The sequence below is a fragment of the Balaenoptera borealis genome, assembly GCF_965194805.1.
Source record: "Balaenoptera borealis genome assembly, chromosome: 10".
Lineage (NCBI taxonomy): Eukaryota > Metazoa > Chordata > Mammalia > Artiodactyla > Balaenopteridae > Balaenoptera > Balaenoptera borealis.
Window position 1 is genome coordinate 83,839,800 of NC_138874.1, and position 17,302 is coordinate 83,857,101.

The following is a 17,302-nucleotide window of genomic DNA, read 5'->3' on the forward strand; positions in this document are numbered from 1 at the left end:
TGCGGGAAATAGAAGTGGCTTGAAGCAAGGGAAAAGCCAGGACCCTGCCACTTAGCCACTTAATATATTTTTATGGGATTTTTGTAATTCAGGAAGTAAGTATATATGCAGTTCATCCGTGTTGTAGTATGTCAGTAGTTCCTTTTGGATGTATTATCCTTTTGGGTGTGTTTAGAGTATTATTGGCCAAATAATACTCTATTTTATGGAGACACCACATTTTGTTTATCTGTTCACCAGCTGATGGACATTTGGATTATTACCAGCTTTTGGCTATTATGAGTAATGCTGCTATGAACATGCACTTTATGCACTTATAAAGTCTTTGTGTGGATGTATGCTTTTATTTCTTTTCTTTATTTGTTTTATTTATTTATTTTTGGCTGCATTGGGTCTTTGTTGCTGTGCGCAGGCTTTCTTCAGTTGCGGCGAGCGAGGGGCTACTCTTCGTTGCGGTGCACAGGCTTCTCATTGCAGTGGCTTCTCGTTGCAGAGGACAGGCTATAGGCACACAGTCTTCAGTAGTTGTGGCATGCAGGCTCAGTAGTTGTGGTGCACAGGCTTAGTTGCTCTGCGGCATGTGGGATCTCCCTGGTCCAGGGCTCGAACCTGTGTCCCCTGCATTGGCAGGTGGATTCTTAACCACTGCGTCACCAGGGAAGCCCCAGAACATGGATTCTTAACCACTGGACCGCCAGAGAAGTCCCTGCTTTTATTTCTTTTGAGCAGATATTTAGGAATGGAATTACTGGGTCATATCATGTTTAACTTTTTTTTTTTTTTTATGTTTAACTTTTTAAGAAACTGCCAAACTACTTTCCCAGAGTAACTCTACCATTTTATATTTCTACCAGCAAAGTATGAGCATAAGTTGGATGATAGCCTCTCTGAAAAAAAAAAAAAAATTTGGCTATATCTGGTAAAGTTGAAGATTCCCATCCCAATGACCCATCAAATCTATGCTAGGTATATATCCTAGAGAAATTCATAATACATCCAAGACACACCTTCAAGAATATTATTTATACCATTATTTATAGTAGTCTAAAACCACTCAAATATTCATTATCTGTAGAGTAGATATGTTAACTGTGGATTATTATACTGCAATAAGAATGAACAAAGTGCAGATACATACAACAATTAGTGAATCCTTAACATAAGATTCTATTTTTATGAAGTTCAAAAATAGGCAAAAGTACATGGGATGCATAATTAGGTGATAAAGGTATAAAGAAAGGTAAAAAAGAAATTGCCATGAAAGTCAGTAAAATGATTACCTCTTGAGGAAAGGAGAGCAGGTTATCACTGGGAGAGAAATATGGGATCTTGTAGGATGATGGCAGGGCTGTTTTTCTTAATCTGGCAATAGTTAGAAAGGTGTTTGTTTTATAATTTATTAATCTGTACATTTGTTTATATATTTCTCTGCATGAATATTTTTTCCGCAATAAAATATGTTAAAATAACCACCATGACTAAAAAATTCTAGACTACTGTATCAAAAGACCCAAGTGGCATTTCCTGAATTGTTTCCATCCTCTGTGTTTCCTAGGTCTTATTCATATCCTTTAACTTTTGGGCCTTGCATCATCTTATCTGTAAACTAAGTTGATTATGCTTCGTCCCCTTGGTCTTTTTTGGCACTGAAATCAACGAGTGATGAGAAACCATCATGTGTTCTTTGAGCAAAGGAGTAGATGATGAAAGCAGTGTTTTAGGAAAATCAGTTTAATAGCTGTTTGAATGTGGATTAGAATGTAAGTGCCCTCAAACAGAGCCCAGATCCACTGTGAGGTGATAAAGAGTCTAAACTACTTTTTTTTTAAGGGAGAATAACAGTACTTGATAACAAATTGGCAAAGAAAAGAGATTTTGAACTTTAGAGATTGAGAAAAGATTGGTAAGATTCCCTTTGATAGATGTGAAAATTACAAGGATGTGATGCATATTTTGCTTCCAGCCATGATAAAACAGATTTATCCTCCTACCTTAACTTAGAAAACCAGACAAAATGAATCAAACAACGGATTTCAGACATTGAACAACAAGGGAACAAATGAAGTGCCCTAGCTTACTGCCTGGAGTGAGTTTCCAGACCATAGGACAGGGAAGTGAAACCTAAACAGAGGCTAGCAGAGTCAGAGTGCAGAGAGGACAAGATGGGTAGAATTTGCAAGGCAGAGTACCTGAGAGGAAGTAGCTGCACAGAGAGGAAGCTCGAGAGGTCCACACAAAGGCTGAGTATTCATTCATCTGGGCATGTGTATGAGAATATATGTTTGAGACTGGGGGCAAAAATCAGAAAGGAGTAGGTGGAACAATTCCCAGAGCTCACACAGGGTCAAGAATAGGTATTTCCCCCAAGCTGAGTCAGAGGACCTACCATATAGGGCACTGAGTACAGTCCGTAGAAGTATATCGCCTGAGTAGCAGGGCCAGATTAACCCTTGACAAAAGACTGATTTGAACCCACCTTAATAAAGCTTAAAAGCAAGCCTGAAAAGGATCAAATTGGTTTCAGGTAATTTAACTATATCCCAGAAAGAAAAAACTATTTAACCCCCAAAAGTTCAGCACCCAACAGCGTAAAACTTAGGTTGTTTGGTACCCATCAGAAAATTAACCAGAGGGAATTCCCTAGTGGCCTATTGGTTAGGATTCCAGGCTTTCACTGCCATGGCCAGGTTTCAGTCCCTGCTCAGGGAACTGAGATCCTGCCCAAAAAAAAGAAAAAAAAAAAGTTAACCAGGAGAAAAGTCAGTCAATAGAAGCAGACCCTGAAATGACCCAGATAACAGAATTAGTATACAAGGACATTAAAACATGCTCCATATGTTCAAGAAGGTAGAGGGAAAGCATGAGTGTAATGAGGAGCAAAATGGAAGATATAAGAACAACCCAAATTGAACTTCTTGAGTCGAAAGATATAATTACAAATAAAAACACACTGGATAGGATTAATAGCAGATTAGATGCTGTGAGTTTGAAGACACAGCAATAGGAACAAGAATGTCATGCAAGTTAATTCCTGTTCCACTTTATCTTGATTTGCTCTGTCCCATCTTCATAGGAAGAATCATGTACTTTTCAGTCAAGGATTCAGGGAATATAAACCAGTGGTTTTGATAGAAGCTTTAATTCCTTGCACTATTAGTAACTCTTGCTGCTTTTATAGGAATTGGGGTGAGGAAGGTACTCAAAGGAAGGGTTCCTGGCACTAAACAATATTTATGAATCCTAATCGTTGTTAGGAAATGTCCCTATTGTATGGCCTTATATCTGGTTGTCATTTATTAAAAGGTCCATGAGGATAAATGTTTGAAGATTTGTTACTTCCTTATAAAGCACTGTGCAGAAAGGCTTCATTTTGATGGTTGTCATTATGGTATTAGATGTGTTAAAATGTTAGTTTCTATCTTACTTGACAAAGTTGTTAATTCTAAAACCTTTTGAGGGAATTCCCTGATGGTCCAGTGGTTAGAACTCCACGCTTCCACTGCAGGGGGCACAGGTTTGATCCCTGGTTGGGGAACTAAGATCCCTCGAGCCCTGCAGCACAGCAAAAAAAAAAAAAAAAACTTCTGAAGATATAACATGCAATCGTTTTAAGACTCAGTGTATACACCTCACTCCTGATACTATTTCTGGTATTATAAGGAACATATATTTTAATTGAATTTAATTGAAGTTCTTTTCTCAGAATTTTACATTTCTTAGCTTTCACTTTACATTTCTTATTCATAGGGCAGTAGTTCTCAAACTTTCAGGTCTCTGGACCTCTTTACACTCTTAAAAATTAAAGACCCCAAAGAGCTTTTGTTTATCATATTTTCTGTTATAGAAATTAAAACAGAAATGTAAAAAGATTTATTAATTCGTTTAAAGAATAAATCCGTTAGACTTTTGAATAGATCTTTTACCAGTACATGTTTTGTAACATGCATGGGTCATTTGGAAAACATTGGTTCACTGAGTTATGTAAATCTTTTAAAGGTTGATACATTTCATCATACAGTAGCAACAAATCAGACTCATTAATATCACCAACAGAAAGTTATTTTTAAATATTGGGAAGTACCTGCAGTGCTAAGTCTCTTTTGAAAACTTGAATTTTATCATTGGCAACAAGTTATGTCAGTTGTTTTCCTTGAAGTGACAAATTTATTTTTGAGAAAATATCAGCCAAATACCCAAGTCAGAATAACCATAGTTTGTCAGTCCATTCAAATAAAATGTTGTTCTGTAAAATAATGGCTAGGTCAACTCAGAGTTTTAAGAAATCTTGCAAGTGCTTTTCCTAAACATATTGTACTTCCATATGTATGATATGCAGCAGAAATGCTTTATGTGTACTTCATATTTTGTTGCACGGAATGTTAAAAAGATGTGCCATTCGAAGGTTGAGGTTTAATAAAATTATTTTTACTGCTTCAAGGACATTCTTAAGTGAAACCAACTTTTAAAAAAAAGGCTGGTGGATGGCTGTGAGGAATACTACAGTGACTACCAGTACACTTGGTGACATTGCCTTGATTCTTTCTGAGGCACAAGCAGTTTTGCCCATTATTTTTGTGCATCAGAGCAAATGTCAACACAATGAAAAAAGTAATGTCTTTCTTTTGTTATGAAATAGTTGATGTCAATAACCCTTTGAAAAGGTCTTAGAGACCCTGAGGGGTCTGCAGACCACTTTTTGAGAACCAATAACCCTGGGGTATCATAACACTAAAATTGAGAAGCTCCAGAAACGGCATTCCACTTAAAATAAGCTATACAATTTTATTTGCCTCTTTATCAAGTAATGCATGGTACTGGAAAAAATAAATTGTAGCTGTGTTCTTTAAAATATCTCAAATGTGTTTATTTAGTAGTCTCATTATAGCACTTTTAATACCTGTCAAATTCTTAAATATTTGTCTTCGAGTCTTTAAAATCATACTATTTTTGAATTGCCTTTTTCTCTGCATTTTTATATATATACATATATATGTTTTATCGTTGGTATTTTTTATAATTGAAGTATACTTGGTTTACAATATTGTGTTACCTCTGCATTTGTATTTTGATAAGATGTGAAATGATTTCATAATCTGAGGATGGAAAAATTAATAAATAGTAGCAAATAGTTTTAATACACTTTAAAAAACAATTTTAGGCAGGCATTCCAGACCCTCCAAATATGTCAGAAGAATTAATCCAGTTGAAAGCCAAGGAACGACACTTTTTGGAGCAATTGTTAGATGGGAAAAAATTAGAAAATTACAAGATTCCAGTACCAATCAATGCTGAACTCAGAAAATATCAGCAGGTAAAGTTTTATACTTATAAATAGTGACTATTCCTTGTAAATATTCCTTGAGGAGTTTAAAAATTGATTTAGTAATTCAATTCTTCTGTTTAGTGTCTTATACTGATTCATTTCTCGTTGCCTGTAAAAATACAGATTTTTTGGTCTGTGTAATAAACATGTTCTTTACAAGAAAAAATTTGTTATGATCTGTTCACATTTATCATTTTTCTTTTTCTCCCAACCTTTCAGGATGGTGTGAACTGGTTAGCATTTCTTAATAAGTATAAGCTTCATGGAATTCTGTGTGATGACATGGGTTTAGGAAAAACTTTACAGTCCATCTGCATTCTAGCAGGAGATCATTGTCACAGGTAATTTTAAATGTTATTTTAAAAGAAGGCTTTCAGATGCTGAGCAGTTTAAACGAGCTGGTTAATTCATTGTGTTTTGCTGTCGTAAAGGGCCCAGGAATATGCAAGATCAAAATTGGCAGAATGTATGCCACTTCCTTCCTTAGTGGTTTGTCCGCCAACATTAACAGGTCATTGGGTGGATGAAGTAGGTAAATTTTGCTCCAGAGAATATCTCAATCCATTGCATTATACTGGACCTCCCACTGAAAGAATAAGGTAAGAACTGTACAACCAAAAAATGTTTTATCTTTTGCTTTAAGTAGTTTGGAAGAATAAAATCGATTAAAAATGAATTCTAGTTAGCTTTTTTGGTTGTCAGACATAGGAACTTACTTATTAAAGAAAGGTGAGTGAATAATAAAGATATAATCAGTGAGACTCATCAAAATTCAAGGACTTCAGCCATTGTTAACAATCAGTTGGGCTTTCTAAGTTTTGGAGCTAGGAAACTGTCAGGAACCAAAGCCATTCTCTATGCCTTTCTTGGAAGTCTTCTGATCATAGCATCTTCTAGGTGCTTCTGTTGTATCCTCATTTTCTACTCACTTTCCCTAAGTGCTCCCTCTTTCTTCTTCTCTCTCCCCAAAAATGCTTTTGGTCCACAGTGGCTTGCTCTAGCTGCCCTGATACCATAGAAACACTAGAATTCTATTAGTTTTACCTTCTTTCTATCAACTAGTACATCTCTGTTCCTAAATACAAATGTTGAAGAGTGGTATATCATTGATTTCAGTTCATCTTTTTTTTTTTTATAAATTTATTTTATTTTTTACTTATTTTTGGCTGCACTGGGTCTTCATTGCTGCACACGGGCTTTTCTCTAGTTGCAGCGAGTGGGGGCTACTCTTCATTGCAGTGCGCGGGCTTCTCATTGCGGTGGCTTCTCTTGTTGCAGAGCACGGGCTGTAGGTGCACGGGCTTCAGTAGTTGTGGCACGTGGGCTCAGTAGTTGTGGCTCGCAGGCTCTAGAGCGCAGGCTCAGTAGTTGTGGCGCATGGGCTTAGTTGCTCCGCGGCATGTGGGATCTTCCCGGACCAGGGCTCGAACCCGTGTCTCCTGCACTGGCAAGCAGATTCTTAACCACCGTGCCACCAGGGAAGCCCTGATTTCAGTTCATCTTTTAAAGCTTGGATAGTCATAGATTGCTGATTAGTCCATAGATTTGCTGCCCTTCTGTTAATAATAGCTAACATATATTGAGCACTTACTGGCTAGGCATTATTCTCAGCAGTTTTATTTACATTTATTTAAAATTGTGTATTCTCATAATTACCTTATGAGGTATGGGTACTATTATTGTTTCCAGTGTGCAGATGAGGAGTCTAAGACATGGGGCTTGGGAAGAAGGTCACTCAGCTAATTAAATGAAGATTGGAACACAGGCAGCTCAACAGCTTGTACTCTTAAAGAATTTATTGTAAAAGAATTAATCCATTTACAAGTGGTAGAAGCTCAGCTCAGACTAGCTTAAGCAAATAGCAAATTCATTAATTAAATTGAGAATCTCAGGGGGTGAATTCTTGCTTCAGGTACATCTAATTTACTATTCTTCCCCACGTATAACTTGTTCTGTTGATCTCTACTGGACTTCAGTCTACTGTTGGTAGGTAAGATGATCATGGGCAGTCTTAGGTCTACATTTTCCTAGGTTGGCAACTATAATAAACAGAAATCTTCTCTCTCCCATCATGAATATATCAGTACTTGAGATGACTGACTGGCCTTGATTGGGTCATGCCCCCAAACCAGTCTTTGTGCTCAGGGGATAAAATATTGTGAATGGCTTGACCTGATTAAAATGCTTCATCCCTTTGGTGATTATGGGGACGTGTGATTGATAGCTCCCCCTCTACCCCCCAGCACAACATGGAATGGTGAAGGAATAGTGAGTGCCTCCAAGGAAGAGGTGTTGGCAAATAAAGTTAAAATGACCTCCACATTTTGAGTCAGGTACCTGTCTCTTTTCTAATCAGACTGAGTTAGGGCAGCAAGGCCAAGTCATAAGAAGAATGGCCTTCAGGTGTCAGGGTCATGGATGTAGAGTAAGCAGAAGGGAATATTGGGCTTAGTAGGTAGATTGAAAGCACTGTATACAATGGCATCTGTGGTTTTCCCTTTGAAAGCATATTACAAACTTTGCAGAGTCCCCATTTTGTAATCTTATGTATTTTTAAATACAGGTTACAGCATCAGGTGAAAAGGCACAATCTGATAGTGGCTTCGTATGATGTTGTGAGAAACGACATAGATTTCTTTAGGTAAGAATTAAACTTTTTTAAAGAAAGACTTAGTATCAAATTCAGAGAGACTTAGTATTTTCCTGCCTGAAAGACTTCATATTGTTCCTGACATATAGTAAAAGATGCTAACATTTTTTGTTTTTCTTCAGAAATATTAAATTTAACTACTGTATTCTTGATGAAGGCCATGTCATCAAAAATGGAAAAACAAAATTGTCAAAAGCAGTAAAACAACTGACTGCTAATTATAGGATTATTCTTTCTGGAACACCAATCCAGGTAATTATTTACCTTTTTTTTTTTTTTTTTTTTTTTAATATTTGCCATGTGGAGAGAAGGCTTGGCATTTGACAGTGAATTAAAGAGGTTTTTTTAGTTTATAGGAATGATAATTTCCAATAATTATCTTGCTTTTATAATGGTTCATTTGGTATGTAGCAGTATCTGAGCAAACTAGGTTTTAAATCTCATATTTAAAATGTAATTTTAGGCTATGTAAACATAAGTCTTATGTCCAAAGTATGGGAGACATTAGTCACATTTTCTTCCACGTTGGCCATTTTCCTTCTGCAGTATAATACAATCTGATTTAACATTGAAAAGCTAAAGATGATTCAGAGGTGACTCATCATATAGGAGAGGTATGAATACCTGAGGTTAGGAAGCAATTGAAGGAAAGAGATTGTAAAAGTTTATCTTGGTAAAGGAAGGAGATGGCTGAGTATGTAAATGCCCTTAGATACTTTTGAGAGATTCTCTTATCTTCCAGAGGAATTGGTTGCAAATGTTCACATCTAGCTTGGATAGCCAAGTCTGATGGGAAGATACCCTCCATCATTCTCCAGTTGGTGGGAGGATAGACACCAAGTGACTTCTAAGATTGCTTCTGACTCTTAAAAAAATGATGGTTCTTTATGTATTTGTTACTTTTCTTTTAAATTTATTTTTGGTGATGGACTGACTACTAAAGTATTAGGGTTTTGTCTATTAAGTAAACACTTCAGATTTTAATAACCACAAGAGAGAACATAATTACAAACATACGAAAATTTAATGGAAGTAAGAAAAAGTACATTTAAAAGGGAAAAAGGGACTTCCCTGGTGGTCCAGTGGTTAAGACTCTGCCCTCCCAGTGCAGGGGGCACGGGTTTGATCCCTGGTTGGAAACTAGGATCCTGCATGCCACACGGCATAGCCTAAATAAATAAATAGATAGATAGATAGATGGAAAAAAATCACTCTTTCAGGTTTGATATATCAAGATTTGTTTTGCTTATATGAAAACTTCATAGTATTTTAAAATTGATTATAGCTTTCACAACAAAAGAAGTATTTGTTTGCTTAAAGGCTCTCTTTTCCCCTTCCACACCTCAACAGTTTAGCTCTGAAGCTGTAAGGTGTCTGGGTTTCTGTACCAAACAGCCATGGTAGCCCATGAGTCGTGGGGCAGAGCCTAAGTGGGATTAGAAGGGTTTCAATGTAGAATGGCAGCCCAGCATGGTGAGGAGGGCTTCTGGAAGGGGTAAACAGATGGGATGGCACCTTAGGATCCGCACATACTGGGAAAGCATCCAAAATGAAAAAGTGTTGATTTCTTTTTTTTTTTTTTTTTTTTTTTCATGAAACTCCAGCAGAATTGGAAAGAACCTGTGCCTGTTCCTCATGACCCATAAATACTGGGTAGACTTGACCTATAACCAAACTCTTCTAGGTTTTCCTGTGTTGAAGAAATGGTGGTGTTGGCCAAATTTCTTAAATCTTGCTGTTAATCTGAGTCTCAAAGTTAGAAGAATCAGACATGTATTCATCTTTCTCCTCTTCTATTTACTACTTGATGGAACCCACCAGTAGGATTTAAATACCATGGACCAAGGCTTATTCTGGTGGAAGAGACTTGAAAGTTTCCTCCAAATAGGATAGAGTATTTTCTCCAAATTTTACACGTTAAAATATAGACTCATAGAGACTTCCCTGGCGGTCCAGTGGTTAAGACTTGTGCCTTCGCAGGGGGTGCGAGTTTGATCCCTGGTCGGGGAGCTAAGATCCCACATGCCTCATGGCCAAAAAACCAAAACAGAAAACAGAAGCAATATTGTAACAAATTCAATAAAGACTTTAAAAGTGGTCCACATCAAAAAAATCTTTAAAATATATGTATGTATAGACTCATACCCAAAAATGTGGTGATAATCTATGTCATCACAGTGGGCTTTCATTAATGTTCCATTTTTAAGTATAAGGAAATAATCCTAGTACACAAGATAACTGGTGTTCTTTTCTTATATTCAGAACAACGTTTTGGAGCTGTGGTCATTATTTGATTTCCTCATGCCAGGATTTTTGGGGACTGAACGCCAGTTTGCTGCTCGATACGGTAAACCTATATTAGCAAGTAGGGATGCTCGAAGCTCCAGTCGTGAACAAGAAGCAGGTATGAAAAAGAGATACAGTTATATACTCTGTGCAAGTGAATATAATTTATATCTAAATTTTGGGAAGCCATTTAATCTTATGATTAAGAGAAATTAATAAGAGAATAATAATAATAAATAGAATAAAGTTAACTCTGTTATTATTAATAGGTGTTCTCGCGATGGATGCACTGCACCGCCAAGTCCTGCCATTTCTTTTGAGAAGAATGAAAGAAGATGTTTTGCAGGATCTACCACCCAAAATTATTCAAGACTATTACTGTACTCTTAGTACTCTCCAGGTTAGGAATCTGGTGATCGCAATTGTGGTTGTTGGTGCTATGTTTATTAGGGGAATGTTTTGAACAAGCCACAAAAGTATTGAATAAAGGGGATTTAGCCTTTGGTTTATCACTCTAATCTAGCTTCTACTTCCTTAGACTTCAGGAATATTCAGTTTCAAACAGGTGTAGATAAAACATAAATGAATCTGTTTGGATATGTAAGTACACATTTGGGTATGTGCATTTTGAATATAGCATTAAAACAAAATCCAGTATCATAATTGCTTTGTTATATATGTCCAGTTAATTGAAAAAGTTGGAAGGTTAAAATGATAAAGAAGAAAGCCAATGTTTTATAAGGGCCAGAAGTCTGCCTATAATGTCATATCCTTACAGCAGCATTATAGGTGTATACATCAGGGCTGAGTTGGGAAGTGGGACCTTGTCCCTTTTAAAGTATTGCCAATAAATTTTCAAAATAAGTATTGGCTTCTGCACAGTTCTGATTTTGTGCATAGAGACCATTATCAAAGGAATTTATTGTATGCCTTTCCTTGTGCAGTATTTTTGTAAGGGGAAACTATCTCTTGTCTTAGTAAGGTATGGCCAATAAGCAGAATTTTCTGTTTGAACGTTTACTTTGTGTTCTAGGTTAGTAAGCATCAGTCTGTTTTAGTATTAGAGTTGATTTAGTATGGTCAAATGAATAAAAGATATACAGACATACCTGGAAAATAGCTTCTTTCCCTCCAGTGTATAGACATTTAACCTTTTAGTATTTATCTATACAACTTGAGTTTAGTGGACAGGACACTAATTTAGATGCTAAGAGCTCTGTGATCATTTATATTATCTACCTCATCTCTCTGAGCCTCCATCCCTCATTTGTAAAAATTGGATTAATATTTCTTGAAGGAAAAATTTTTAGAGGTAATGAGATGAAGACTTTTTAAAGTATAATAAAGAAAAGGTGCCATATGAAAAAACCTGGGATGATATACTGGTGGTGGTATTATAACATCCTCATAAAACACATTTAAGTAGTCTGGAGGAAGGGGGCTGGGGAGGGAAGTGACATTTGGGTTCGTTTTGCACCTACAGGTTTTTATTCTCTGACTTCTGTTCTCTAGCACTCTAGATTCTCTTCCCTTTCACATTGTTTTAGCATATACAAGGCAGGAACCCAGACTCCAAGATAATACTTTGAACTTGGTATGGGTTCTGCAGTTAGTATCCTTTTTTAAACTTGGTCTTTTGAAATATACCTATTAGGGTCTTGACCACGTAACTTCACTTAAGGAAGATTTCCTCATTTACTTGTAAGGGTTAAAGTTCTCTTTTATTGGTAATGTATTTCTCTTCTTGAACACAGTGGAAAAATTGGGCCTAGGACTATTTGACTACTTTTTAAAATATTTTAGCAGCCAAACAATGTGTTAAACTTGTTTTCTAAATGTAATTTAAAAGGAATTTACCAAGATGCAGTGGGTCATCTGTAATCAAGTAGTGAAATATAGGTATCATAATTTATTTTCTTTGATGAGGGCTGATTTAAATTACTGCTTTTATTGGCCTTTGCTATATAGTTATATTTTGAACAATTGAAAATAAATATACTTATTGCTTTCATGGGGGGAATTTTACAGGTTCAGCTCTACGAGGATTTTGCTAAGTCTCGTGCCAAGTGTGATGTTGATGAAACAGTTTCTTCAGCTGCACTTTCTGAAGAAACTGAAAAACCAAAGCTTAAAGCTACAGGCCATGTATTCCAGGTATATATTGCAGTCCACTTTTTAAATGTTGTTGAAGAATGTTCTTCAGTGCAGCAGTTTTTACATGGAACACTGAAATACGGGTTTATTTAATTTTTTTCAGTATTGTGTATACATTCTTGAAAATAGGTAAAAGTACCAATTTAATTTATTTTCATATTCATAATTAGTAATTAATAAGTAATTTAATATTAAAATTAAAGTAAAAACCGCAATATATGTTTGTATATTACATGAAAAGAAGGGTTTTAAAATAGAGAACCTTTTATTTTCTATTCAAAAAAATATTTGAACATCTACCACAAGGCAGTAATTTTTCTAACCTCAGGGGTTAATTAAAGCAGTGGACAAAACAGACCCCTTCCCTTGTAGAGATGAAAAATGATTAAGTAAGTAAAATATATATATCATGTAGAAAAAAAAAAAAAAGGCAAGTATAGGGTTATACAGTATAGGAATCACGGTAGGTTGTGGTTTTCAATAGAGTGATCAGGGATGTCACTGAGAAGGTGACATTTGAGCGAAGATCTGAAGGAAGATTGAGGCATGCAGATATGTGGGGGGGGAGTGATTCCAGGCAGAGTGTACATGAAGCACAGAAGTCCTGAGACAGATGATGAATGTGCTTGAGAAAAAAAGAGATAGTATCAACTCACTTTTTTTCTTTCCCTTTTGAAATATTCCACTGTAGAATACCTTCCAAACCCCCTTGTCACCAATAAATTAAAGACTTGTAGCAGTTTTAAAGATAGAAATGGGAAAAGGTGATTTTGAAGGCTTATACCTCTCCCACAGTTTCTGTCAAAGTGCTTATGGATACAGTTGAGACCCAAACTGTCAGCCAAGTAATTGACAAAAGACAAAGGGTATGGCTGAATCAGAGAAAGAAAAAAAAGAGCTGAGGGGCTTCTGATTCTCAAACACAACCACCTAGTTCCACCTTACCCTTCCCACCACCAGACATGTTGAATCAAAATACTGTGTAGAGGGGAGAGATTTACAGATTTATAAGGTCCTCAAGAAGTTTTTATACCCACTGAAGTTTGAGAAACCTTTCTTTAGAAAATGATGTCTAGTTCTAGAATCATCTATCAGCATTATCAGGCACTTTGAGTGGGAAAGGGTTAGCTAGGAGCTAATAAATAAGACATTCTTTCACGAGAAGCTCATTGTCTAGTGGGGGAGACAGACATAAACAGTACAGTTTATACAAGTTATAAATGCTGTCACAAAAATAAATACAAGTTGCATAAGAAGCACAGATGAAGACATCACAGATGAGATACTTGAACTGTTTCTTGAAGAATGAGCAGGAGTAGTGAGAAGGGGAAGAAAGGCATTTTAGATAGACGGACTAGCATAGCAAAGATACTGAGATATGAACATTTGTGGCATGTGAAGGAGACTTGTATATACTTTTTTCCCTTTCTTAAAGGCATTACAGTACCTACGTAAACTGTGCAACCATCCAGCATTAGTCTTAACACCTCAGCATCCAGAGTTCAAGAGTACTAGTGAAAAACTTGCAGTTCAGAATTCTTCTCTCCATGATATTCAACATGCCCCTAAACTCTCGGCTTTGAAACAAGTAAGTAGGTCTTTTAAGTGTTAGATGTGTGTTGTACATTCTTGGTCTGTAACAGTAGGTAAATTTGCTTTTCCAAAAGATTACTGAGGTGTTTACTGTTTCTTTTATTTTTAAATTTGGTTTGTTAAATTTTTGATACAGCTTTTTAAAAACTTGTGGTAAAATATATAACATAATATATGCTGTTTTAACCATTTTTAAGTGTAGAATTCTATGGCATTAATAACATCCACAGTGTTATGTAACCATCACCACTATTTATTTCCAAAATTTTTCCATCAACCAAACAGAAACTCTGTACCTATTAAGCAATAACTTCCCACTCCCCTTTCTGTAACCCCAGGGAACCTCTAATCTACTTTCTGTCTGTATGAATTTGCCTGTTCTAAATATTTCATGTAAGTGGAATCATATCGTTGTTCTTTTGTGGCTAGCTTACTTCACTTATTTTCAAGGTTCATTCATGTTAGAGCACGTATCAGTACTTCATTCCTTTTTATGGCCGGATAATAGTCCTTTGTTGTTGTTGTTATTACCACCACCGGTACATTTTGCTTATCCAGTCATGTGTTGATGACACTTGGGTTGTTTCCACCTTCTGGCTATTGTGAATAATGCTGCAATGAGCATTAGCTTATAAGTATCTGTTTTGAGTCCCTCTTTTTAGTTCTTTAAAATATTAGACCTAAGAGTGGAATTGCCGTATTATATAGCAATTCTATGTTTAACTTTTTCAGGAACTGCCAAACTGCTTTCCACAGTGGCTGCAACATTTACATTCCCAAGCTATGTGCCAGGGTTCTGACTTCCCTACATCCTCACCAACACTATTTTCCTTTTTTTAAGTATAGCCATCACAATAGGTATGAAGTGGTATCACATTGTTGATTTGATTTGCTATTCCTAATGACTAATGATGTTGTTTTTCATGTGCTTATTGGGACATTTGTATATCTTCTTTGGAGAAATGCCTGTTTAAGTCCTTTGACTGTTTTTTCATTGGATTGTTTGTCTTTTGGTTGAGTTTTAGGAGTTTATATTCTAGATATTAAGCCTTTATCAGATATATGATTTACAAATACTTTCTCCCATTCTATAGATTGTCTTTTAACTTTCTTGGTCATGTCCTCCATGGTGTCTGATGAGAAAACAGGTGTTCATCTCATTGAGAATCCCTTTTACAGGAAGTCACTTTTGGGAATTCCCTGGCAGTCCAGTGGTTAGGACTTGCCGCTTTCACTGCCGGGGCCCGGGTTTGATCCCTGGTTGGGAGACGAAGATCCCACAGGTCGTGTGGTGGGGGGAGGTGGTCACTTTTCTCTTGCTGTTGTCAAGATTTCGCTTTTTGTCTTTGTCTTTCAACAGTTTGATTATAATGTGTGTCAGTGTGGATCACTGGAATTTATTTTTCTAGGAACTGCTTGCTCTGCCATTTTGCTCATGTCACTCTTGGTATAACTTTTAAAAATGGAGTTTTAAAAAATTCTGAAATTTGGAAAGGTTAAATTAAAGGAACCAATTCCAAGTTAATGTAAACGTTAATACCATTTAGTTCTTCTAGCCTTAAAAATTAAGATCTTATTGTAAAATCTGGACTTCATTGTTTTAACTTTTTATAGTTATTCTGGCTTAAATTTTATTGAGAATAACTAATGGATGAAGATTTTAGATTTCACACGGGCTAGTGTAGAAAATGTTATAAATGAGAGCCCAAAATGCTAATCTGCTTTTCAGGTCACAGGTAAGTTAACCTTTTCTCACCACAAAGAGAAGTATTTATTTTGGTGAGATTGACTGCCTACTTTTATTGGACATCTGCGTAACAATTGATTCTTTTTTCAAGTTGCTGTTGGACTGTGGTTTGGGAAATGGCAGCACTTCCGAGAGTGGCACAGAGTCTGTTGTAGCCCAGCACAGGATACTGATCTTCTGTCAGCTTAAAAGCATGCTTGATATAGTAGAGCATGATCTTCTCAAACCTCACTTACCCTCTGTCACTTACCTGAGATTAGATGGTAGCATACCTCCTGGTCAGAGGCATTCCATTGTTTCACGGTAAGTGGCTTCTAAAATCTTACAAATCAAGTTATAGTCAATTTATTATTATTACCTACATAGAAGTTTGCCTCATGAAGTATCTTCTTTGCCTAGATATTTGCAAATGTGTTTTTTTGTTGTATAATTCAACCCAACTAAATCTTTACCTTTTTACAATACAGAACTGCAGAAATATAATTGAATAGTTTGTTTAGTTAGGGGGAAAAAAAGTGTGACTGTATTAGGAAAGCACTCCTAAGGGCATGAAAGAAATTTAAGGCATCAACAAAAAATAGAGATAACTACTTTCCCCTCATCTGTTTTTGGGGGTTGGGGCAGGAGGAAGCAAACAAATGGCTTAACTAAGCTCTTTATCCTGATCCCTCTGTCTCTGCTGAAAACAAGTTGGAAGCTGGCCTAGCTTGGAAGCAGAATCACTGAGTGCAGTGTTTCTTACGTGTGGTCTGCTCCCTCTGCTTTGGAAATCTCAGGGGTTCGTTTTTAAAAATGCATATTCCTAGGTTATGTCCCAGGCCTGCTGACTTCAAGAGTGAGCATTTTTAACAAGCATCCCTAAGAGATTTTTAGGCACAAAAAAGTTAGAGACCCACGAAGGGACTTTGAACCCAGGTTTGACTCCTGACTCTTACCACTGAGGCAGTGTTCTCTTGGGCCTGTTTATTATCCACACAGCCTGAGAGTCTCTCAAAAAACAATAATCATATCTTATAGAGCTGTTGTAACAATTAAATAACATAAAGCATATAAAGTACAAAGCCCATTGCTTGACTCAGTGAGTAATAAATGGTAGCTTAGTAACGTTAGTTTTTCTTTTTCCTAGAAGCTACCAGATGTCCTTTGTCAATATCTTCTAGGACTAGTACAATTTTAGCAACCCTCAGCACGCTAATCTTCTACCTTCCCTGACTGATCTAACCTTTCTCTACGCTCTTCTGTCTCCATATGTTAAAGGTTCATAGTTGGGTTTTGTCTTAATTATAATTAGTGTTCCATTTTTGCATCCATTTTGCAGTTGGACTTAATTGCTAGGTATGAAATTTCTGACATGTTCTAGAATACCTTCTATCTACTACTAAAGATGTTATGTATATTGATAGTCTGAACTCACTCAGGTGGTCACAGAAACGTCCGTGTCGTGGATTATAAAGCAGTGTTCTCATTTGTGCTCTTTAACTTTTATTAAACAGTTCAGTTTCTGTTACTGGAACTTTAGGAAGGAATGTACTAATTTTATTTTTTAATA

The 17,302-nt window shown here is 36.3% G+C and overlaps 1 protein-coding gene across 2 annotated transcripts in view; it reads left to right on the forward strand.

Moving 5' to 3' along the window:
• Positions 1-17,302, forward strand: part of BTAF1 (B-TFIID TATA-box binding protein associated factor 1) — a 103,092-nt gene that overhangs the window by 81,979 nt on the left and 3,811 nt on the right. For both annotated transcript variants that reach the window (XM_082339377.1, XM_082339376.1), the window contains exons 26-35: positions 5,159-5,311; positions 5,543-5,664; positions 5,755-5,922; positions 7,887-7,964; positions 8,096-8,225; positions 10,236-10,377; positions 10,529-10,659; positions 12,288-12,413; positions 13,849-14,001; positions 15,845-16,056. In XM_082339377.1, coding sequence (XP_082195503.1) covers positions 5,159-5,311; positions 5,543-5,664; positions 5,755-5,922; positions 7,887-7,964; positions 8,096-8,225; positions 10,236-10,377; positions 10,529-10,659; positions 12,288-12,413; positions 13,849-14,001; positions 15,845-16,056 — 1,415 coding nt within the window. The remainder of the gene's footprint in view (positions 1-5,158; positions 5,312-5,542; positions 5,665-5,754; positions 5,923-7,886; positions 7,965-8,095; positions 8,226-10,235; positions 10,378-10,528; positions 10,660-12,287; positions 12,414-13,848; positions 14,002-15,844; positions 16,057-17,302) is intronic.